Source organism: Polypterus senegalus, chromosome 17 (genome assembly GCF_016835505.1).
Source record: "Polypterus senegalus isolate Bchr_013 chromosome 17, ASM1683550v1, whole genome shotgun sequence".
Lineage (NCBI taxonomy): Eukaryota > Metazoa > Chordata > Cladistia > Polypteriformes > Polypteridae > Polypterus > Polypterus senegalus.
Genome location: NC_053170.1, coordinates 93,528,445 through 93,552,408, shown reverse-complemented (window position 1 = coordinate 93,552,408; position 23,964 = coordinate 93,528,445). Strand labels below are relative to the sequence as shown.

Below are 23,964 nucleotides of genomic sequence, written 5' to 3'. Positions count from 1 at the left end.
GTGCAGGTGGAAGATGAAAGCGGCATGTCTGCGCAACCGTGCGGAGAGTGGACAGGAGAAGCTCTTCCGCGTTCCGCATCGTTTGTTGTAGCGAGTGAGGAGGAGGAGGAGGAGGAGAAGGACGAGGAGGAGGAGTGGTGGCGGTGATGATGCTTCTGCTGCTTGTGAACGACAGTAACCTCTGAATCCATTTTCAAGCCTTTTTTCTGATACGCAAAGAGTTGATGAAAATCACCCCATCCCTGGCAGTGTCTGGGAGTCCTGCCTCTTTTTTCATTGGACTGCGCCGCAGAGCCAAGCTGTCAGCCCATGTGGCGTGGCCAGAGAGGATGTCAGACATTTAAATGAAGTAGAAAGAGAATCAAAAAGGCGAGAAACCAAGGGGTGCATCTGACGGGCTGTTAAGGGCGCTGGCGCAGCACGCATTGATAAATAGAAGGTCAGATAAATAGATAAAAAAAAAGACACTCACCGGAGTGCAGTGCCCATTGCTCTCAGCTTCTAGAGGTGCAGCAGCTTCACGGCGGACCATTTACCTGGACAACAGTTCTTCATTTACAGGTAAGTCAAGAAAAAAAAGCCTTGTATTTCCTCTCAAACTGTCGCAGCATGGTCGCCCATAACGTGAACGGTACGCGTTTGTCGAGTTTGTCCGAAAAGACGATTGTGACGCCCAGGTGAATAGAGAATGAATGGCCACAATCTAACGGCAAAGGTAACTAGCGTACCTGTGGCAAGGAATGAAAAACGATGCTTAGAAAGTGAAACATTTAAGATACAGAAGCGAAAAAAAAAGATAAAGGCTTGTTTTAGAAATCCGCAGCTCGTTGGATTTTTTTTCTTACCCGGCATAAGGAAGTTCAGGAGACTTTTGTCGCGGGCCTACGCCGAGTAACCCCTCAATCCTCCCGCGTGAAATGGGGCGCGTAACCCCTCAATCTTCCCGCGCGTAATGGGGCGCGTAACCCCCTCAGCCCTCCCGCGCTAAGTGGGGCGCGTCACCCCTTCAACCATCCCGCGCTAAGTGGGGCGCGTCACCCCTTAGCCGGCTGCACCAGTTGGGCTCCTAACACTTAACGCCACCCGTGCCAAATGGGGCGCATAACCTGCTATTCGCCGACTCCTTTGTCATGAATCCTACACTTTCTGAGGTGCCAGAAAGGTACTGCCTGCAAAGCTCAGCGATAAAATGGCAGTTCCCACTTCAAGCAACGGGCGCATTGCGACGGAAACGAAATGTGAACCACGCGCTCAAAGTGGCTGACAGGCGGCCGGCCAACTTGAACTTGGCAAAACGGGGACTTGGGGAAAGCCGCAGTTTTCTTTTGTATTCCAACCTTGTTTTTTGGCCAAAGGAGACATTTCTGCAGTGCAGTTGTGAGGAATGACAATTAGAAAAGGAGCAGAACAAAATGGACGCCTCTAATCTGATAACATCAGCATCAGGTAGCCGTTCACCCGGACTGGAGGAGCCGGGGGCTGGCGAGCATCCATCAAGGGTATCACAAAAATAAGTGGACAGTGTAAGTCAGGGTCTATTTCAAATAGCCCCATTCATGTAGTCCTTGATTAGATAATGCTTTACCAAAACGAATACGTTACAAAAAAAGACGGTGCTCAAAGAGAAGGTGCAGTGGCAGTCCATCCTTATACAGCCTAGACAGGTTCATTACGTTTTTGCGGAGTACCAATGGAAAAGTTTAGTCAAACAGAATGAAAGGTGTACTTTCAGTTGATTTTTATTATCTTTTACACATTTAAGTGACTTCCAGTTGTGTGTGTGTGTGTTAAGTACATTTTCTAATTAATTGGTTGGATATGATTGTGTGCCTTACAGTAAGTGGACTGGCATCCATGCCAGGGTTAAATAAATAAAATTAATAATTACATTTATAGAGTGCTTTTCCAGCCTACTAAAGCGTATTACATAGCCAAAAGGGAGCCACTTTCCCCGCCACCAATGTGCAACATCCATCACCAAGATGGACAGCGGTCATTCTTGTGCCAAGTGCACTCACCACACATTAGCTACTAGGTGGCAAAAGGTTAAGAGAAATAGTTAGCCAGTTAGAGACAGGGTATGATTAAGGGGCCAGAATGACCTGGCTGCAATGGTCAATTTAGTCAGGACATTGGGAAACACCTTACTGTTTTTGGAAGATGCCCAAGGATCTTTTATGACTACAGAGAGTCAGGACCTTGGTTTTACATCTCCTCTGAAGGACCTTGCCCATTTTTACAGCACAGAGTCCCTGTCACTGCACTGGGGCATTAGGATCCACACACAGACCACAGGGTAAGCACCCCCTCACTCCTTTCAGCAGCAACTCAAAGCTTTTTCTAGGTGGTCTCTCATTCAAGTATTGGCCGAGCTCAGACATGCTTAGACTCAATGAAGTGCAGGTGATATATGCCTGTTGGGTTAGTTCTTGCCATAAACTGATACTGGCAAACTGGGCTGCATCGCCCTTAACTTAGAGTTAGGTGGGTTTTAGAATTTTATGTTAGCTTAAAAGATTATACTTTTTTTTCTGAGACAAAGTAGGTTTAAATGTTTTTGGGGTCATAAGTGGCTTGCTCATGGCACATAGTAATTCAAAGGCAGGGAATGAAATATTCATCTAAATGTTTAAAGTCCAAATCTCTAGCCAGTGTGCTACTCTTCTTGAAATAAGAGGGTAGCTTTAAAAAGTAGCATTATTTACATAACTCGGATGCAAGAATGAAAATGCTGTCTAGATCATCCATATATTCTTTTACTAAATCCATCTAATTCAATTTTAGGTTAGAGAGGAATCGAGGCATTTCTTGGCAGCACTGCAGAAAGGCATGAACTTAGTCCTCAGGTTGGCACTTTGGACAGTGCCAGTGTAACAGTTGCCAGTTAGCCTGAAATATGGGAGAAAAATCAGAGGATTTGAACAAAAACTGACTCAGTCACAGAGAGAACATGTAAACCCTACAAAGAGAGTGACTGAGCTAAAATGTACACACAGTCTTCCGAGGTTGTGAAGCAATATCACTGACCAAAAAGCAAGGCAAGGTAGATTACAGCATCATTGGAGTTAGAGGATGAAATGCATTTTATAAGTTGGTATGTGTTTTATTTAGCACTTTTACAGAGTTTATCATTGTAAGGCTCTTTAAAAAGCATACAGTGGGAAAATCAACACAAGGTCATAAAACAGGATGGAATCCTAGGATGGAAGGTGCATTCAGTTTTACATGGCACCTTTTACAGAGTCCTATCTCGCCACACACTTTTATAAAGCATTGAAAGCAACAAAAGATAAATTATAGTAAACGGTAATACTAATCAATGGGAAGTAACTATACTTTATTTCTGGGAAGAGTTTATTTATGTCCCGACAAAGTGAAAATAAAAACGGGCAAATCATTTATATACTGCAGCACCTTCTTTACAGTCAATAAAAGTGATACTATAATAGATAGACCAGAAATGAAATAAGAAAATCCAACAGCATACAAATATAAACAGGCATAGACATTATATAAATTCTGCATAAGAAAAAATAAAATCCAGATTCAGTCAAACAATAAAAGTACAATTTAAATTTGATATAAAGCTGCTTAGAGTTGGGGAGCCACTGAAATGCTGAGGCAAGACATTTCCACAGTGTCTGCATTTAAAATTGACTGTGAGAATCACTAAAAGCAATGCACATTGAGAACGAAGATGCGTTTAGGCTAGTATATTCAGGAGCTAATGATGTTAGAGATTTGTAAACTAATGAAAGAATCTTAAAATCTATTTTCAAGTACAATGAATCAATGTGCAATTTCTTTAAAACATTGCACAAGGCCACTAAGTCAAATTCAGAGTCATAGGAATTAGGAGTCTAATTTGGTAGCACTGGGCGCAAAGCAGGATCCAACCCTGGACAAGGTACCAGTCCGTCACATGTCCAATATATGGAGCTAGTTTAGGACCACCAATTAATCAAAGGGGCATCTTTTGGGGATGTGAAAGTACAACCTAAGCACTTTGAGAAAAACTCTTGCAGACCTGATAAGAGCATGCAGACTCGATACAGACATTCCCCAGGTGTGTGATTTACAAACTGGTTGATTGATTCATAGGTGAACAGCATAATAGATAGACATTGTAAATTATATTACATAACAATTAACTTTTAAACTCCAACATAATTAATGGTTACACAACATTATATTTTAGGTAGGCCAGAATACATTGGAGCTGGTGACAAAACCATGAATAAGACTTTCTGATAATAAGTCTTGCCTTTTGTTATATTTCTGAAATGATAAAATTCAGTACTGTAACATTATTTGAATGGTGTGTAAACCTAAAATCAATGATTACTCCTACATTCCTTGATTGAGATACAGTATGTAGTGGTAGTAAACCTAAGTTGCTGTCTCCCTGCTCTCTTGCTGTATATTGAGTATCCAAGTCTTATCACCATTAAGTTTTAAAAAGTTGCTTGGCATTTAATATGTAAAGTATGTGATAGTTTATTAAATTACTAAGTCATTTATCATCATTAGGCTTCGAGCTGCTTATATCAGCATACAAATGGAAGGGATTATATTGTACCTCTCATTTAGTAGATTAAAGGTTAAGAAATAAGGAGAGAACAGGACAATTGCCAGAATATAAAACTGGGCCAAAGTACAGCTAATATGCAACAGAGATGAAGAAGACAAAGGGTATAAACACACAAGATTGTGCAGTTTTAAGTTGACATCGGCACTCAGTCACCCTGAACTAGGTAACTGGATTCAAAAATGGATGAAAACATGGTTAAACTGACAAACTACGTCGAATACAATTCATAATGCAGTACAAGAAGAAACAAGGAGGCAGCACTGACAGACAAATGAGCGTGAAAAAAGTGACACAAAGAATAAAAAATAATGTACCGTAAGAGACAGAGAAAGGGTTTGAAATTGGAGGCCTTCAGTATTGAGTTAAGTGTTGCAGTTGGTCTAGGACAGGGGTCCTCAATCCCAGTCCTGGAGAGCCGCAGTGGCTGCAGGTTTTTGTTCTGACCTGGTTGCTTAATTAGAAAGCAATTCTTGCCAATAAAGCACTAACAAGCTATGAAATTAAATTAACTCTGCTATGTCAGGTCATTCTCATATCCTAGATTTTCTTTCCCTTTCTATCATGCAAATGATTTGAAGGCTAAAATGGACGAGTAATTCTCAGTCCTTCACTTTTTTCTCTTCATTTTTCTTCCAAGTATTTAATTAAACCCAATAGTGCAGATAAATACACACAGGTGTAAATGTAAAGAAGCTAAATGGAGAAATGCTGCTCTCGCTTGTCATTTGCATGTTATTGATAATAAGGAGCAATTAAAATGGCTGTTTAAGACAAAATGAAGCAATAAGGGCTCAAAATCACTAAAGTGAAGCAGAAGGGTTACTTTAGCAAGAAGTGCTTTTTATTAAGCAACTGGGTTGGAGCAAAAACCTGCAGCCACTGCGGCTCTCCAGGACCGTGATTGAGGACCCCTGGTCTAGGATTATTCCGTATATGTACCTGGGAAATTGCTTCCAGCGATTAGAAGACACAAATGTAGCTGAACATGAACCTGAAGCAAGCCTTTCGAATAGCAAGGAAACCTGTACCAGGATAATGTGGTTAGTTATATATATGTGTTTCTATGGGGCTAGCAATGTAGACAGAGATTTTGTTGTGTTGGTGTTGACACCTTTGTAAGTTAGTAGCAGTTTTTCAGACCTGACAGAAAGCTAGTGTCATGTGCCAGCTTAGATGTAACGTGATCACTGCCTTCTCTCAGAGTCAGGGTTCCAGTGGCTATATTTGAAGTAGATGTGTAATATTTCTTGAAGTAAATCCAGGAAGTATGGATAGACAGAAAATCATGAATAAATAGGAAAGGACATCTTTATGTAACAAGAGGCCAGTCTAACACAAGAACGAGTTGGCAAAATAAATACAATCAGAACTGGTTTAAAATATTACAATGAAATCATGTGCATTCTAACATGATATAAATGTTAATTCTGGCTGAACCTCTCTGACACGCCAGAATGATTCTTTCAGGCTTTTGGTACAAAAGGGAAGAAGCTTATCAAGTCAATTAGAATGTGGTTGCTCTTATTACCCTCATCATTGCATTTGTAGTGCTGTCCTTCCCCCATAAAACTTTAATATTTTGTACAATACAAAATTAAGGGTTCACTGTTTGGTTCAATGGCAGGGGAGGGGTGCTTTAATGGTTTCTTTGATAGGGAGTTCAGTTTTTATTCCACACATCAACGATATGCCATTCTGTTGTTGAGTAACAACTGTTGGGAAATCCAAGCTTGAGTGTTTGTATACTCTGCAGTGGACTGACACAATATCCTGGGTACATTATTACAAAGATAGGTTGGTCCTTGCTTCTTGTAGTCCTGTTAGTAAGAGGGGGAAAGATGTATGTGTGAGTTGACAGGGTTATAGGTTTATGTGCTAGAAAGAAAATAAATTTAGTGCTCTGTAAGTGATAGCCATTCAACCATAACATGTTTATCAACTAACTGCATCAGTTTGATTTACAGAGTTGCAATTTTTATCCTGCCTTGGCATAAACAATACTTGCAGTTTGTGTTAAAAAAAGTTCTTGAACTTACACTCCTTTTGCATGTTCTGTGACTTACAAAGCCTGTATATGGGGACAGTTATGGCCTTTAATACTATTGTGTTGATGCATTTGTCAGTTTTTTCTTGAAACAATTCTTTTAGTAGCTTTAAGAAATGTTGAAATCATTTTTGTAGTCTTCGCCTTTATCAGTTCCCCTACTCTGCCTGAATAATCCAGCATTTTTTTCATTCGTGGTTAACATAATTAATGTCTGTACTTGTAAGATTATTGATCAAGATAACGAAAATTAAATTAGTGCGATTTCCAAAATGTATGTAATAGGTGTGAATATGCGTAAAAATCACATCTAAAACAGATCTTCCGTGGTCATTAGACACAAAGAGACTTCATGTTTGGTGATGGACAGTGGTTTTAAAAAGCATCAATTCCTGTTCATCTTTACCTTTTCATGTGTTTTTATATGCATACTCAGCAAATGTCATTTTTTTTTGGTATTATTTTGCTTAAAATTTATAATGTGAAATTAAACATAAAATTCTACAAGTTCTTAATAAAAATTTTAAGGCAGTACTTCACCGCTGCGAAGCGCGGGTATTTTGCTAGTTAAACATAAAATTCTACAAGTTCTCTACTCATCCTTTCACTTATTTTAAATATGAAAAGAGAAAACTGCTGTTGAGATCTAATGTAAACTTTACATTTTTTAAAGAAGTTTCCTTTTGTTGATCTAACATACTTGTGTAGATTTGTAAAAATGTTGATATCTGAATAGACTGTCCCCTTTGGAAGACTGTAATTTCTTTTGAGTTATATTGGCCCTCTTGGTGTATATGGTTAATGAGGTTTTGAGGATGGCTTTTTGGTACATACATTTCTCATATGCACCACATTTTCTCCATTTCCCTTTAGTGGACTTCAGAAAGGTTTAAGGGATTTTCTTTGCATTGGAATTTCTCTTCAACCTGTTTTTTCCTACCCTTTTCCATGCTTACTGCTGTTTTTCAGTGAATATTACCCTAAATGCATTTTTGAGGGTGATGTTCTGACCTACTATGAGACTTACCCGCCACAGGTGTATTTCACCTGAAGTCACTGGAAACACCCTCTCTGCAGTGAAGCTAATTATGTTACTTTTAAAGACAACCTCTTGCACAAGAGCCTATTTTGGGGTGTGTCATAGCAAAAGAAGGTATAACTTACAGAATCAAGCTTTTTCATGTTTTCTTTAGAATTTCTTGTAAATTTTTTTTTTATATATATATATAATTCTAATTTGTAACACATTGATATGTATATAAACTCCAAGAAAGCTGAGAACTTCTTATATCCACAGCAAATAGTGAGGTAAGCTGAAATGGCACTCATCGTCATGTAGTTCTGGAAGAAGTTAGTAAATTTTTATGCTGCCTCTTCCTACTTTACCATTCCAGCCCATTTTTATAAATGCTAAAGAAAGTATATTAATGTTTTTAACTTCTTTTCCATTTTTGGCCAATCTGTTTACTTTCAAAATTTCATAGATCATTTAATGTAGACTCTTTCAGAGTTAGCAGACTGTTCAGAGATCTATTATGAGAGCTGCATTAGCCATTTATTTGGATTGCACAGGGTTGAAACAGCTTGTTTGTCAGCTTGCCGCATTAGAAATGAGGCTGACCTAAATTGCAGCCACACATTCTTCTTAGGCATGAGGCTTTCTTTTGTCTCTTTCTGATGATCCTAAAACCTTTTTTTTAAGCAAGCACCCTTTATTCATTGTGCAAAGAAAAGAATGTGTGCATCTTACAACATATATATTTTAAAAATCTGTTATTCTCCTAGTGCTTTTCCTCATTCGAGCAATTATTGACAACATTCACAGTCCCATAATCTACTTCTTTTTCCAAGTAGTTTGCTGTTGAGAAGGCTCCTGACAAGGTGGAAAACTGGGGATATGGTATAAGTACTTTTGTTGTATGTGTATATATTAGATGTATGAGATATGATTGTCAGGAAGCTTAGCATTCAGCATTTGTAAATGAATTAATAGAATAATCTTATTTAACTGTGAAACAAACAGTCTTTAAAATTGTATAATTATTTTTAATAAATAATTCTTAAAACTTAATTTATTAAGTTTTAATTAACATCTAATTTATGCTGTAGGCTACCACTATTAGATTGTGTTTTTTTCCAGGACTGTTAAGATAAGAGGCTTTATTTAAACAGATATTTACTAATGCGTAAATATCCAAGGAAAGGCAGCCTGAGTATCTGAAGATATGTTCCCTTTATAGATAGATAGATAGATAGATACTTTATTCATCCCAAGGGGAAATTCACATAAATATATTTATAAAGCCAGTGTCTGATATTTTAAAAAGTTAATTTCTTTTCTCTGACTTGTTCAATACATTTTTGACAGGTAAGGACATGCACAATACAACCACACCTTGAAAAACGTGTGAGCTTAGCAATCACTAACTTGGAGTCCTGCCAAACAATCCACCACACTTATGTGACTTAAATGTTGCCTTAGCATTTTCTATGAACAGACTTGAGTCTAGATGCCAGATTTATTATTGTAGCTGGCCTTGTAACTAAGTAAATGATCATATGTTTTTGCCTCTAAGTGAAGTGTATTGTTTTTTTTTGTCCTCACAACCATGACCTTGATATTGTGACTTCAGGAGATATAAGAATATTTTTGTAGGTAATGATTATAAAGACCATGTTATACACAGGTATTCTTTCATTAAATTTGTCAGCCTTTATACTTTTGTTACATGGAATTAAAGCTTGCCCTTCCTCCAAATGTTTAACAGATTTTCAAATTCTAGAGGAACTTCAATGAATCATAACTTTCTCATTCCCTCTGCCTAATGACTTATTCAGATCCATTTAATTTAAAGTTTAAATAGTAAAGTTTTGGACCATGGATGATCAAGTCTCAATGTGAAGGGTCTCTGTGGCATCAGGCAATATTTCAATCTGGTTTTTAATCTGTGTCTGATTATCATCATCTAATCTCATTCCATATTCTTTTACTGGCAGTAGCAACCTGCCAACCAAGCCACCCCAGACCACCTTATTCTCAGCAACATTTTTCAACTCCTCTTGGGGAATTTTCAGTCATTTGCAAAACAAACTGTACATACTGCATGTAATTGATCTAGTGTATCTTTGGTCTTATTCCAGTGGACCTTATCTGATGTGTTTAGTGCACATGGGACAACTACAGGCCCAAAGCATATCTCGAACAGCTCTTCTTAATATGAAAGCAACTGCTTAACTCTAAGGTCTTCCCATATTGCCAAATTACACTGATAACAACAACAACATCAACATTTATTTATATAGCACATTTTCTTACAAACAATGTAGCTCAAAGTGCTGTACATGATGAAGAACGAGAAAAAGATAATAAATAAGAATTAAAATTAGGGAACACTAATAAACATAGAATAAAAGGAAAGTCTGATGGCCAGGGAGGACAGCAAAAACAAAAAAAAAAATCTGCAGGGGTTCCGAGGCCATGAGACCACCCAACCCCCTCTAGGCATTCTACCTAAGATGAATGGCCGCAGTTAGTCCTCATTGTATTCAGGGTTCTCATGGAAGAATTTGATGATGACAGTGGACTTCTATCCTTTAATCCATCAATGTAGGGACATCACAGTGCTTTGATCAGGTGGTGGCGGTGCAGATCCCCACCACAGAAAACCGGAAAAAGAGCAGAAGAGAAAGTAGGGGTTAGTACAGATTTTGGAGCCACCATGAATAGTAATGATAATTAATTGAATATACAGAGCATCAGGAAGATGAAGCTATGAGAAAGCCATGTTAAAGTAATGTGTTTTCAGCAGTGTTTTAAAGAGCTCCAAAGTATTAGCCTGGCAAATTCTTATTGGCAAGCTATACCAGATTTTAAGTGCACAACAGCAGAAGGCCACCTGCCTCACCACTTCTTTTAAGTTTAGCTCTTGGAATTCTAAGTAGACACTCATTTGAAGATCTAAGGTTACAATTTGGAGTGTAAGGTGAGAGACATTCTGAAATATAAGATGGAGTGAGATTATTTAAGGCTTATACAGAGAATGAGCCCTAAATCCCTGTGTAGCAAGCTCATTTTGGCTGCTTATATCTGTAGTCTCGTTTCATTGGTCAATACCCAGAACTTGTGATTGTTTGTGAAGAGAGGATGTACTGTAGATCAACTGGTAAATTAAAAGATTGGTCCCAGGACCTAGCTTCCATTTTAACAACCAGGTCCTTGAAAAATGTCCACAAAACTGCTGTGCACCAATTTGTTGGCCAGTTTGACAATCACCTCCAGCCTGATTGAGATTCCAGGATCCATGAACTTTTTCCACTTTGAAGCAGCTGGTGTTCATTTATCTGTAGGGAACAAGCCACTGTTTTCTGAGAGATGGCCGTTAACTCTAATCCCATCCACTTCACACTCACCCGATAACCGCTACAGTAAATGCCAGAGATCACAGTCTTGATTAGGACAAGAGAGAAACATCATCAAGTTATCCCCAAACAACACAGATGTAACTTTAGCCACCACATTAATGTGTTAATTAACATGCTCCTTTTAACTGTCTATGAAATCTCTTCCACATTGAAAGAATGTTTTCTATTAAATATTTCCATGTGTTTATTATATTCCGCTTTATTTTGTTACATACACATACCCATATACAATTAATCTTCATTTTATAATTGACCTGTGTTTGGAACTCTATAGGGAGTAATAAGATACCAGTTTTTATGATAAGTGGCAGGTGAAAATGATTTAGTTTGGCAGTCCATTATATGTTTTTAGGCACAAGTAAACAGCTGTTTTCAAATGCCAGAGACTGAATACTGTCTTGTGATTTTAAAATATAAACATACAACTTAGACCAGTATTAATTAACTGAAAAGCAGAAAACACCCTCAGACAGGTATTCTGAAGAAATACGGTAGGTATACAGTAACACTGATTAGGCCAGGAGCTCATTTACAGGCTTTAGATTGCCACAGATTAAGTGTTTAGTACCAGCAAAAAAGCTGTAGCCATTCTGACTAAATTGTTTATCCCTAACAGTAGACACCACATGCTTCACATTCCCTTTTGTTCCTTCCTCATTATAACATTTATTAATGGACTAGCAAAGTGTAATAACATCCATTATTCAAAGCTGCTCTGTTCTTATATGTGCAGTACGTTCCCATTGCCCTCTTGTATTTATTCATTATAGTGAACAGTTCATTATAATAATCTTTCTTTCGATGCATACAGTTTGATTACTTAGCAAATTTCACTAGGCGTTTTTAGGGAGAAAGATGAACTCCCCCTTCTGTATGTTAAAGCTTGGAAATTCATTGTATGTGTTTTTGTAAAGTAAGCTATTTATGGGGAAATGTTTCAAGAACTAATGTGGATGGCAGAAAGTGATAAAAACGTCAAATGCAGATGGCATGGTGGCTGATGGGTATTGCTGATGCCCCATGGATCATGTGTTCTTGGCTTGAATCCTGTGTCCAGTTCCTTGTATGTTTGGAGTTCACATATTTTCCTTGTGTCTATATGGTTTTCCACCCATGTTCCAAAGTATGGTCTGGTTAGGTGTATTGGTTAATACATATTGGACCAGTGTGAATGTGGGTGTGTGTAGTAGTAGGCCCTGTGATGGACAATTTCCTTATCTGCTTCATGTCTTTTGCCCCATGCTGCAGGGATAGGCCCTGGCCCCTGTGACCCTTATTTAGGTTAAGTAAGCTTTAGAATATTGTGAAAATGAATAGGGAGCTTTCTTTGTTTTCATCAGTTTCTCTGTATTTATTTGTATTTTATGCATGTAGTTTGTGAAGCTCTAGAAAACAGTACAACATATTAGGATCTGCATCTGCCACTACGTTGTAGCTTCCCGCTGGGAAGTGTTGGTCTACCCCCCTATACTATTGGAGATGACAGAATTTTAGTTAAATAAAAAGTATATGTTTTTACAATGATCAGGTCTGAAGGAAAATATAGATTGCTTACTTTGTTTAATGGGCCATAAATATAAATATTGTTCATATTATATATTGATTCCTGTTTTTATATATGGAGATCTTATTTAAATATAAATGCTTTGACAGATGAATGCCACCTGGTGCTTCAGCATAATGACTCTTGGAAGCTCATTTCCATGCACAGAATATTGTCAGCTTCATTTTACTTGAAAATATGACAGGTCCAACAATGATGTGACACATGTGCTGACAACTTTAGTAAAAACATTCTAGTCTAAACGTAGTGTAGCTGCCATTTTTGTAGCTCTTGAGTGATTTGCACCAACAATCAAGCCATCATTTATTTTAGCATTGTGCTTTTACAAATGCCTTCATTCTAGCATCGAGGACTTCATATGACCAGGGTATGAGGGTGTCTTTGGGTATTGCTATTTTTTGACCGAAACTTGGAGTTGTGGAACACGTTACAAGTAATGTTTGTGGTGGACATGAGCTTCTGCCACAAAAAGATTTGTATTCTACCTGTAAAGCACAAAAATCATTGTCTAAATAAACAGATTCTTTATGGAGGTCCTTCTCTTCTTTTTAAGTGTGGAAACTTGTGATAGCTGTAAAGTGTGACTAGCTACACAATGTTTCCTTACACCTTTAATTTGAAACATTTGTCCCATCAATTAGTAATTTTCACTCCTCTGCTATTGCATGTAGGATCGTGGGAAGCTGTTTGATTTTGTGTAGGACAAAGCTTAATTGTTACCAAATCCTGGATTACTTGTCATTGCCTCAATTTATTGATGCTGCAGGTTTTGAAAATGGGTGTTCTTTAATTTGAGCTGATGGTCATGATATGTGTCTTGTGCATTTCGTGCATTGCTATGAATACATTAGTGTGTGTGTTTGTGTTTACTCTGTGTTCATCAACTGTTATTCTCATGTATGTATTTTGTCAAAACTTGTAGTAGTTTTCAGTGTGTGCTCTTCATAAGGCTTTAGCAGGTCATACCATTAATGTGGTTTTGAGATTGAACAAGAATAGATTAAAACAAAACACTTAACTCAGCTAGTGCAAGATGATATGTCCTATGTTGTTTTGTGTCTCAGACCATTCATGAGGTGATCATTTCCACTTACATGTTCCTCTACTTTTTCCATTCTGACTCGTATATTGTTTTGCATTAGTTATTTGGTTGACTATAACAGAACACGAGTGATATGTATTGTATTCCTTATTTGTCTCTACATTTTGCCTCATCGTTTTAACAGAAGATTTTGATTTACTGGTCACTCTACATTACCATCCTCCCCCATAGAGTGTTGGGTAATAAAAGACTGAAATGGATGTTCTGTGCTTACTGGTAGGCTCACTGTAGATGACGGGAATATAGGAGGAATAATAATGCTGATTCTCTGAATGGAGAGGAGCCTGTTGGCATAGTTTGCGAGTAGAGCTTGGAGGCCACCAGAGCACCTTCAGTGGAGCTGTGACAGATGCGGGACACATCCAGCAGTTCCTAACTGACCTGAGAGCTTTTGAGAATTCTGCAGGAACAACTACAAAAACTTGTCCGCTTGGTACATGGCCATGACAACCTTCACTAAGAAAAGCAGGTAGAAAGTGAAATGAAGTAAAATAACACCTTATGGCCTGTAACACGTATTACTATCCGGCTCTTGGGTCTAGTTTCCTCTTGGGTAGGGTTTGTTGAGTATTGTTGACATGTTCTCGTTGATGGGGTTAAAAGGCTGTTGTCATTTAAGGTAATTTCAGTGAATATGTAATGTGCACGTGTGACTAACAGCAATGAAGCATGTTTGTGAAACGTAGTGGTTACCTTTGCTTTTTATCTTAGTGATATGCTTTAATATATTTTAACCACAAAATATGCCAAAATGATGTATATTATGTGCTTGATGAAGTGCATCTCATTTGATTAGGCAAATTAATATCAGCATGGTCAGTGCTGTGGAAATTTATAATAGTATGCCATGCTAGAAACTCATTGCCAATAGAGGTCTTTATTTCTCTTTTTTTCACCAACAGTTTTAAAGTGAGAAAAACCGGTTTTTCAGGAGACCAGTTATTAATTAAAGAAAGATTAATCTGTACCAATGGCTAGTTAACAGTTGTACCATCCATGAAATGGTTTTTCATTTGTATTTCAAATTCTCTTCAAGACACTCTATAAAGGTGCATTGCTGTTGGTATAATGGAGCTGCCGAAGTGTTTCCTGGAATGAATAATTTGTTGGCTAAAAGTCCTCGGTGTTGTGCTATCATAAAGAAAATGTGCAGCATTGTTCATGATGGCACTTTTTCTTTTTTTCATTCTTTCCTTTGTTATTATCTCCTGGGGGTCCAGAATGCATCCCTTAATTGAGCCTGCCCTTTTAATTAGTTTGTTGATTCGATGGGCCTCACCTCAAGTGGTGTTACCAAACTCAAGCACACCACAGCATGGGAAATTGCACTGGCCATCACAGAGTTGTAGAAGATGTGAAAGATGTTGTTATCCTCATTAAAGGAATGCAGTGTATAAGGTTTAAGGTTTATGGGACAAGGATAAGGTATAAAGCAGGAACCAGCCCTGGACGTAGTACCAGTTCCTCACAGGACACATACATACATAACTCACACTCAGTCATACTGAGGTAATTTAGAGTTGTAAGGTAAACTGCCGTGTGTTTCTGTGGATTTGAGTGAAAAAACAAAGCACTTGAAGAAAGACCATCATCCACATGGAGAGAAATGGTATCTAGACACGGCTTAGAATATATGACTCTGGTATTGCATGTTGTAGCAGCACAGACCACTGTACCTATCAGCCAACTTGCAGGTTTTTCCACATTTAAATTGCATATAGTACAAAGAGTTTTGTATATGACCTCTAGTAAGCAAAGCCTGTTTTTCAAATCTGAAACACTACCATGCTGCTGAATCAAACTTTTAAACTATTACTACATTGAACCGTTCTTAAAAATAGCTTGTTCAGCCAACTTTTTTTTGCTATTTAACACAAATTTAGGCAACTTGAAAGCCTGGTTTATAAAATACAAAGAGGAAATAATGTGTAGTATGCCATGAAATGGAATTGTCATTGCTCATTTCCTATCTTGGTCACTGTAGTTCAAGGGTGTCAAACTGAGCTCCTGGAAGGACACAGCCGGCTGCAGGTTTTGATTCCAACCGCTTCTTCCATTATTAATGAATTGTTAATGCTAATGGAATATGCTGTGTTGCCTTGATTTTAAATGCTTTGCATTTTAAATGTTTATTCCTTTATAGAGCAGCCAAACAATACTTAGATGCAAAGTTGGCCAAGAGATGGCTAGGCTAACTTTGATTCCATTTACATTGTGTGTCTTTAAAATATCTGCCTGAAGAAAATATTTGAAAAAGGTTCTGCTGTGGTCTGACACCACAAAGCATTTGCATGGGGAACTTAGAAAATCAGCTTTGGCAGTGGCTGGCGTGGCAGAATGACAATGCTCGCAAACCATAAAATTAAATGAAGAGTTTCATTAACAGCTAAATAGGGGATACGTTGGAGTGAAAATGACTGTCTGAGACCCTTGAGTTAGCTGGCCATCATTTAGCTTACTTTGCATCTCTTTATTGTTTGGCTGCTGGTTGAGAAAAAAAAAAGCACCATTAAGAACATCAGTTATAATTAAGGCAAAAATAAGTGGGTTAAATTGGCAGCAGTGACTGATTACTAATTAAGAATGTGGCTTAAACAAAAGCATGCAGTCACTATGGCCCTCTGGGTTCTGTGCTTGACACCCCTGCTGTGGAGGTACGCTATTCAGACTTGTTTGCTGTCTGGAAGGACTTTGAGTCCCTTTAACTCTTTAATGGGTAGAGTCAGTGGTTAAAGGAAATGGACTGTATGGACCTCTTCTGAACACTCCAGCGCCTTCCTTTTTACTAAAACATGGTCTAGTTGATTGGTATATCTAAATTAAATTGTTCCAAATCTTTGTAGGGCTATGATTTGCATCCTGTGCAGATAATTGTCTCATTCCAGGCACAGATGAAGGCTTATGTAGGGTAGTGTACACTTCAAAACATGAAAGTATCTTGACCTTGTAAATCTCCTTGCCTAAGGGCATTAGCTAAATAGCCTAAATTGGCTATAACAGACTTCTCTGTACATCATATATTCTTGTATTTTCCTACTATTTCCTATAATTAATATGCTATCTAAACACAGGGTTAGATTTCAGAGAACAGCCTCATTTAGGAAGTTATGTTTCTCTCTTGAAGTGAAGAAACTTTTTATACTGACTTCACAATCACTGTTACGTTAGAATTCAGTTGTTTAGAAGCAGCTGTTTTTCTTTGCCTGAACACCTGTATTGCTCCTTAATAGTTCAATGGATTGAGTAATTCATTTTTTGACTTGGAATTTTTTTTCTGAATAGTTTGTTCAGTTTGAAAATAAATAATTTTGTACAGGGTATGTCCTTTTTTAAACAAAGGGCAAACTTTAAACTTTGTCATGGGTACCTAATCTCCTCAGTAATATGTGCAGCTCCGACAGTTTATTAGGTTAAGAACTGCTGGTCCAGATGTTGCAACACAACAAAAATGTCCTGCACATATATAAAGATGTTTTAGGTCACAGCTTAGAGCTGTAGGAGGATTACTGAGAGTTGGAGCTGCAATTGCACAACTACAATGTGCTCATAGTTTGGCAAATGCTGGTATGGCTGAATTGTTGCCAAGGGCCTTTTAACTAGTGTGGTAATGAGTAAATGTGTTGCAATTAAACTACAATGTTTTACAATGAGAACTACGCAGATTACAAATTTAAAATCAGGAATGAAACCCGGCAAAAACACTGACCTTATACATATATTAAAAATATGGTGTTAGTGCTGATGAGTATGACTCAATATTAGTTAGTTTTTTGAGTTTTCCAAATATGGACTATAGTGCATTAGAGCTTATTTTACATTCAGTAATATTTTTCCACCTTTCCTTGTCTTTGATATTGGATATCAGTGATTGCAGAATTGCTTGAGTTTGAGAAATTTCTCAGGAAGAATTTGCTGAACTTAGAGACGTGCTTGTAGAATTTGATGAGGAGTGTTTTTTTTTTCAAATTAGGCTAGCCAGTAGCTACTTATATAAAGGGGATATTATATGTTTAAATATAATGCCTTTTAGGAGATATAGAATACTTATATTTTCATTTGCATTTTCTATTATTCCTCTCTTGAGTGTTTCTCTCAAAGGCACATCCTATCTGCATTAAATTATTATGTGTGGATAGCAACTTCCATCCGGTCTCTCTTTATGACAGCAGATTTAGATTTTTAATTTGCCCTGTCAAGATAACACAAATTCATTTGAACATCAACAAAAAGTTAACATAAACTTCTGTCTCATTTAAATTTTGTTATCAATGGATGATTTTGACAGTATGTAATTTAGAGTTTTATTTAGCTGTTTAAACCAATTCAATTTCTTCTGCCTATAGGACAAACAAACAAAAAAATGGAAGATATTGTCATAGCTGGAATATCAGGACGACTGCCAGAGTCTCATAACCTCCAGGAATTCTGGGAAAACCTTATCAATGGAGTTGACATGGTAACAGAAGACGACAGAAGATGGAAGCCAGGTAAAGTAGGATTTCATCATTCACATTTTCAGAGGTCAATATTTAACGGTCAGTAGTCATTAAAGTAACTCTTCTGATATTGAAAAAGTTAAATAAATTCAGTGCTTCTTAAAGTCACTAAACAAGTCTACAAGCATGGTGTCTGCAAAAATGGATTTTAATTTGGAGGTGACAGCTCTTGTCATGGTCATGTGATTAGCTACTGTAGTACTATTCTAATTAGCAATTTAAAGTTATTGATCAGATTTTTAGCAATCTGAATTAGAATCTGATTTATTGTACATTTTGAATTTTACACTTGCTTTTGCCCGTTTTGGAACACCATTTGGTGCCAAACTTAACAGATAAAAAAACAATTATGAAATAAATAATTGCATGAAAAAGTGCAGTGCTATATAGGAATGAGTCATGAAATTGTGAAAAAATGTGGAATTAATTAAAAGTCATCTAATTATTATGAAGTATAAGGTCACCATTTTATTTGTGTCATTAAGGTGGTGATTTCTTTGTAGTGTCCTGTGATGCTATCTTTTATAGAAAAGAAGGGTTAATTGTGAGTTTTTGTTGCTTCTTATTGTAGTTTGTTAGAGTAAGCATTATACAAGGCACTATATAAAATAATTTTGTATTATAATATGACTCTTGATTCTCATACTCACGCTTTAATTAATAATTGAATAACTGAAGATATTGACTCCTGATTGATTTCTACATAATGTAGAAACCTCTAGAATTAGACAATTAAAAAGGAATATCATGGCTTTATTAATTTATTTTATTCCATCTGCATAACCTCAGATGATTGCTGAATCTCCTTTTTGGCTAAACATGTATCTTTTGTCTTATGCCAATGTTTAGCATCTCAGTGCCTTACCAGAGTGTGTGGTGCCTAAGAGAGGCAAATAATTGAACTTCAGAAGGCGTTCTTAAAACAATGGTAGTAACACAACTACACACAAGAAGATTGAGACAAAGTCAGTGATCAGATAAAAGTTGGGTTGGCATTGATAAACATGCTTTTTCGTTACACATCTTATATATAATAAAACCTGAACTTTCTATCCAAAACCATGCTGATATTTTTAATTAGATAGATAGATAGATAGATACTTTATTAATCCCAAGGGGAAATTCACAAACATTTATTGTAATTTTGAATATTTGGTGCCCATCATATATATATGAGTTGTTTTATTAGCAATTTAGAGTAACCAGTTAGTTGCCTTATTTAATAATATCTTGTATGTTTGTTTGGAGGGTTAATGTCATATAACTAATTGAAGGCGCATGCTTAATGACTTCATTTCTTCTTTTAGGACTGTATGGCCTACCCCGCAGAAATGGGAAATTGAAGGAAATTAGTAAATTTGATGCCCCCTTTTTTGGAGTCCATCCCAAACAGGCGCACACTATGGATCCACAGCTTCGCTTACTTCTGGAAATCTCATATGAGGCGATTTTGGATGGAGGTGAGCACCCCACCGGAGATAGATTTTGCTTCACTTTTCAGTTTTGTTACACTTACTTATTCATTGATTCATTTATTGTTATGAACCTACATATTCTAATACTGGATCATGAGCCAGAAGACTATCCTAGCAGCAAGAGGTGCAAAGCAGTGCATGGCAGGCCTCACTTCTGCTGAAGTACATACTCATATTCATAAAGGGTCCATTTTCTTTGGTGAAGTAGTGCACATTTTTGTGATGAGGGGGGAAGCTACAGTATACGGAGAAGATCCACAAAAACACTGAGTAAAATGTAAAAGCTCTTTACAGACACTGATTGGGATCAGATTTGAACCCTGTTATAGCAGCACTTGTAATTACTCTTTCATGCACAATGGTATATAAGATTATTAAAAAAATGACTAAACCAAAAACAAACTATGATTGTAATTTTGTTGTTTTATTTCCTTTGCTCCTAAATAAACCCACTGTTCTAGTACCTGAGCAGAAATTAGTGTGAAAATAAGCCTGCAAATCGTTTTCAGCATAATTGTTATCTGTGTTTGAAGGCATTAATCCAGTCACAATGCGGGGCTCCAATACAGGAGTATACATTGGTGTCAGCGGCTCAGAAGCAGCAGAAGCATTCAGTCGTGACCCTGAAGAGCTGCTGGGATACAGCATGACAGGGTGTCAGCGTGCCATGTTTGCCAACAGGCTGTCTTACTTTTTTGACTTCAAAGGTAGTCATTTTTTAATTTGTTCTTTTATTATGCATTATTAAAATGTTGCTTTAAAATCTATGATGCTGTTTTGGTTAAATGTCTGATACACTAAAAGTGAGAATATATGTGTAGATATTTAAGCTCTGAGAACCTAAGTGCAAGGTAGAGTTTTTCAGAATTCAAAAAATAACATTTTCAATCTTGTTTTGTAGTTTGTAAATTTAATGTAGTTTCATCCCATGTTAGTACTAGTGGATCAATTTTTTCATTTTTTTAAACAACATAAATCCATGATAATGGAATTTGGACTTTTTATATGAAATATTACATTAATTTACAGTTTGCAGTAGTCACATTTTTTGACATAGACTACAAATTATAAATGAGTGTGCAATGTTATAATTATACTATTATCTTGTTACCTTCATATCAATCAGAATAATGATATAAAAAGCAAGATTTTGTTTTAATCCATTGTTTTAATTTTGTCTGCCTGAACCTTCTATAATTTGATCACAGATCTTTTTACAAAATGGGAGCTCATAATATTGTTTAAAGTAAGAAATATTTTGGAAGTATTACTGCTGAAAGTAATTATCCTATTTAGATTGAAGTTGAGCATGTATGAAATCGCTGACCTATTGCACTTTGCTAAATTGGATTTTGCACATAGCAAATTGTGTCACTGCCTCTCTTTACATCAGTAGTACAGCACAATTAAAATCATTAACATTATATTAAAAAACATGATTTTACATAATCAATGTCTAAATACCTGTTTAATAACTTAAAACACATTATTTTGTGTAATTGTTTATATTATTTGAATATTGGCAAGGGAGTGGATTTTATTGTGTAACAATGTTGAGAATTGAATCTGTAGTCTCATGCTTTAAGGAATAATTTCTTATCTGTGATCTTATTACACATAAAAAAATAAGGGTTAGGATTGCAAGATTGTAGCATTGCAGTGAAGAACGCAGGCTATTTGATTGAAGAATCCACTAGTTTAATACAGTTCAGGTGATTGGAAAATTTCAGCAAACATTTAAAATGTTTCTCTTTTTTTAAAAAAGGTCCAAGCACTGCCATAGACACAGCCTGTTCATCCAGCCTACTTGCCTTGGAAAATGCATTCCATGCCATACGCAGTGGACAGTGTGATTCTGCTTTGGTTGGAGGGGTCAACCTGCTTCTGAAACCAAACACATCTGTGCAGTTCATGAAATTAGGAATGCTTAGTCCTGGTGGCTCATGCAAGTCCTTTGATGCCTCTGGTATGGTTCTGAAAATTCGGAGTTACTTGAGTTTTTAGTAAATTTTGTCAAAAAACTTAAGACAGTCTTATACACCTAAGCTTAACTTTATCAGTCCCTTGACCTTTACATTTATATTTACCTTTTCTTCATTTTCAGGGTCATATTGTAACACTTGTGTCTGTATTTCATTATAAGTTAACTTTTCAAATCTGATTTACTTTAGAAAAGTAGTTAACAGATTTTCCTTCATCTTGGCATTTCTTCATAGTATGCCTTTTAAAAATTTTTCCATTATTTTTATTGACGAATGCAAACTGAGTAGGAATACTGCAACATAGCTTTTCCACAAAGCCACTACTTCTCCAAAGTCTTATACAATTTTATATATATATATGGTATTATGTTTTTCCTTTACTTACCTGCTCCCATTACATAGTGCTGAAACTTTTGTTGTTTATGGCAAAGTAAACAGCATAAGTAAACTTCATGCCCTCTGGTTGAAAGTTTATATTATATGTTGACTGAGATCTGCATTTTAGGTGATGGTTATTGTCGATCAGAAGCTGCTGTTGCTGTTTTGATTACCAAGAAATCAATGGCACGAAGAATATATGCTACAGTATTAAATGCTGGCAACAACACAGATGGTTATAAAGAGCAAGGTAAACCTTTCATTTGAAGTCAATTTTTGTGAGTTCTGAGCATCCAAGTTAGCAGTAATATGGAAAGAGAAAAGGATCCAAATTTTATAGAATTCCCCTTACTTCAATACACTTACGGAATATGTGAATGATAGATAATTAACATATTCCCTTTCTAGCATCCTTACTACTTGTTTGCAAGAGAGAGTAGGGTGAAATGACACCTTTTATTGGCTAACTAAATAGATTACAAATGCAAGCTTTTGCCTTAGCTGCCTCGAAAGTTTGCATTTGTAATCTATTTAGTTAGCCAATAAAAGGTGTCATTTCACCGTACTCTCCTGTATCAATCTATGGCTAACACAGTACAACACTCTACTGCTATAGTTGTTTGCAAGAAATTGTAATCTATAAACTAATAGAAGTCCAAAGGAGAATCCCCATTTACCTGTAGTAAATGCATATTTTTTATTGTTGTGAATTGTATATTAATACATTCCAGGACAGTGAACAGAGATGTGCAATAACTAGAGTAAATGTGGTTAGGGCTTCTGGGCTTCAGCAAAAGATTATTTATCCAGTGTATTATATGCAGGAAACTTCAAGAACGGGCATTGCAAGGGTTCTTTTAAGTAAGAATGTAATTAACTGGTGGAATAAAAGGATTCTGTATCAGGTTGCACCTTTTTAATGTAGTGACTTGTGTCTAATAAGAGCATTAAATGCAGCAGTTCACACTGTATGTGTAAAAATGCTCCATATATGTTTACTCAGCCTATAATAATTTTGCAGTTAAAGATATATAAAAATAGTTTTTATTTGACAAAACCTTGAAGAGAAATAAAGTACAAGACAACACAAAGTACCAAAAGAAACAAATAAAAAGGTCCAATAGTCCCAGCAGACAGCATGACAGACATACTGCTAGTGTGTCACTGTCCCTTTCCCTGAAGCTGTTGGGGAGTGTATATCTGAAGTGACAGCCTTTGCCTATCCACACTAGCTTGAAGAGGGCCTATCTTTTTGCCAGTGGTTAGATTAGTCTCCCTATCAGTCCCCTGGGTTTTATTCATGTCTTGCACCACCCTGTTGCCTCTGTACTCCTGGTAATTCCTTCCTTACTAGACATCCTCCTATATCTTAAAGTGGATAAAAAGGGGGTACAAGGTGACAGTGATTCTCAAGAGTAAAATAGTGGGTGTACAACTTGCAGGAGAGCAGTCTGTATGCTTGTTTCATATTCCAGTGCCATTATTTTTTTCAAGTAACATCATTATAAAATTATCAATACCAGTGCATATGTAAATTATGTGGGTTTAACCTGAAAAGTGTAGATCTTAGATTTAGCATTTTTCCATGTTGCTTAGCGCTTTGCTCACCATTGACGGTTGTCTAGTATATTCTCCTTTTGTTTCTCAGTTAAATGTTGGATTGTTATTTGTATTTGTCATATATTGCTGGCACTTATACAGCACAGCCATACCTGAAAACTGCACAGTGGTTTTTGAAAAGGATAACTCAACAGCTTAAAAAGGTTTAAAAATAAATGTGGTGTTGGAAGTAGTTGTTAATAGGTTCTGCTGAGGGTGCTGAAATTCGTAACATGGGACAATTAGAGTGAAACAGAGGAACGCCTTAAAACTTTGGGCAAGAAATTCTAACTAATTCAATTACCAAAGTT

The 23,964-nt window shown here is 36.7% G+C and overlaps 1 protein-coding gene across 1 annotated transcript in view; it reads left to right on the top strand.

The window, feature by feature from the left end:
- Positions 1-207: 207 nt before the first annotated feature.
- fasn (fatty acid synthase) overlaps positions 208-23,964 on the top strand; it is a 70,028-nt gene continuing 46,271 nt past the window's right edge. The window contains exons 1-6 of the mRNA XM_039740493.1: positions 208-561; positions 18,067-18,210; positions 19,527-19,679; positions 20,228-20,401; positions 21,460-21,660; positions 22,182-22,304. Coding sequence (XP_039596427.1) covers positions 18,084-18,210; positions 19,527-19,679; positions 20,228-20,401; positions 21,460-21,660; positions 22,182-22,304 — 778 coding nt within the window. The 5' untranslated portion in view covers positions 208-561; positions 18,067-18,083. The remainder of the gene's footprint in view (positions 562-18,066; positions 18,211-19,526; positions 19,680-20,227; positions 20,402-21,459; positions 21,661-22,181; positions 22,305-23,964) is intronic.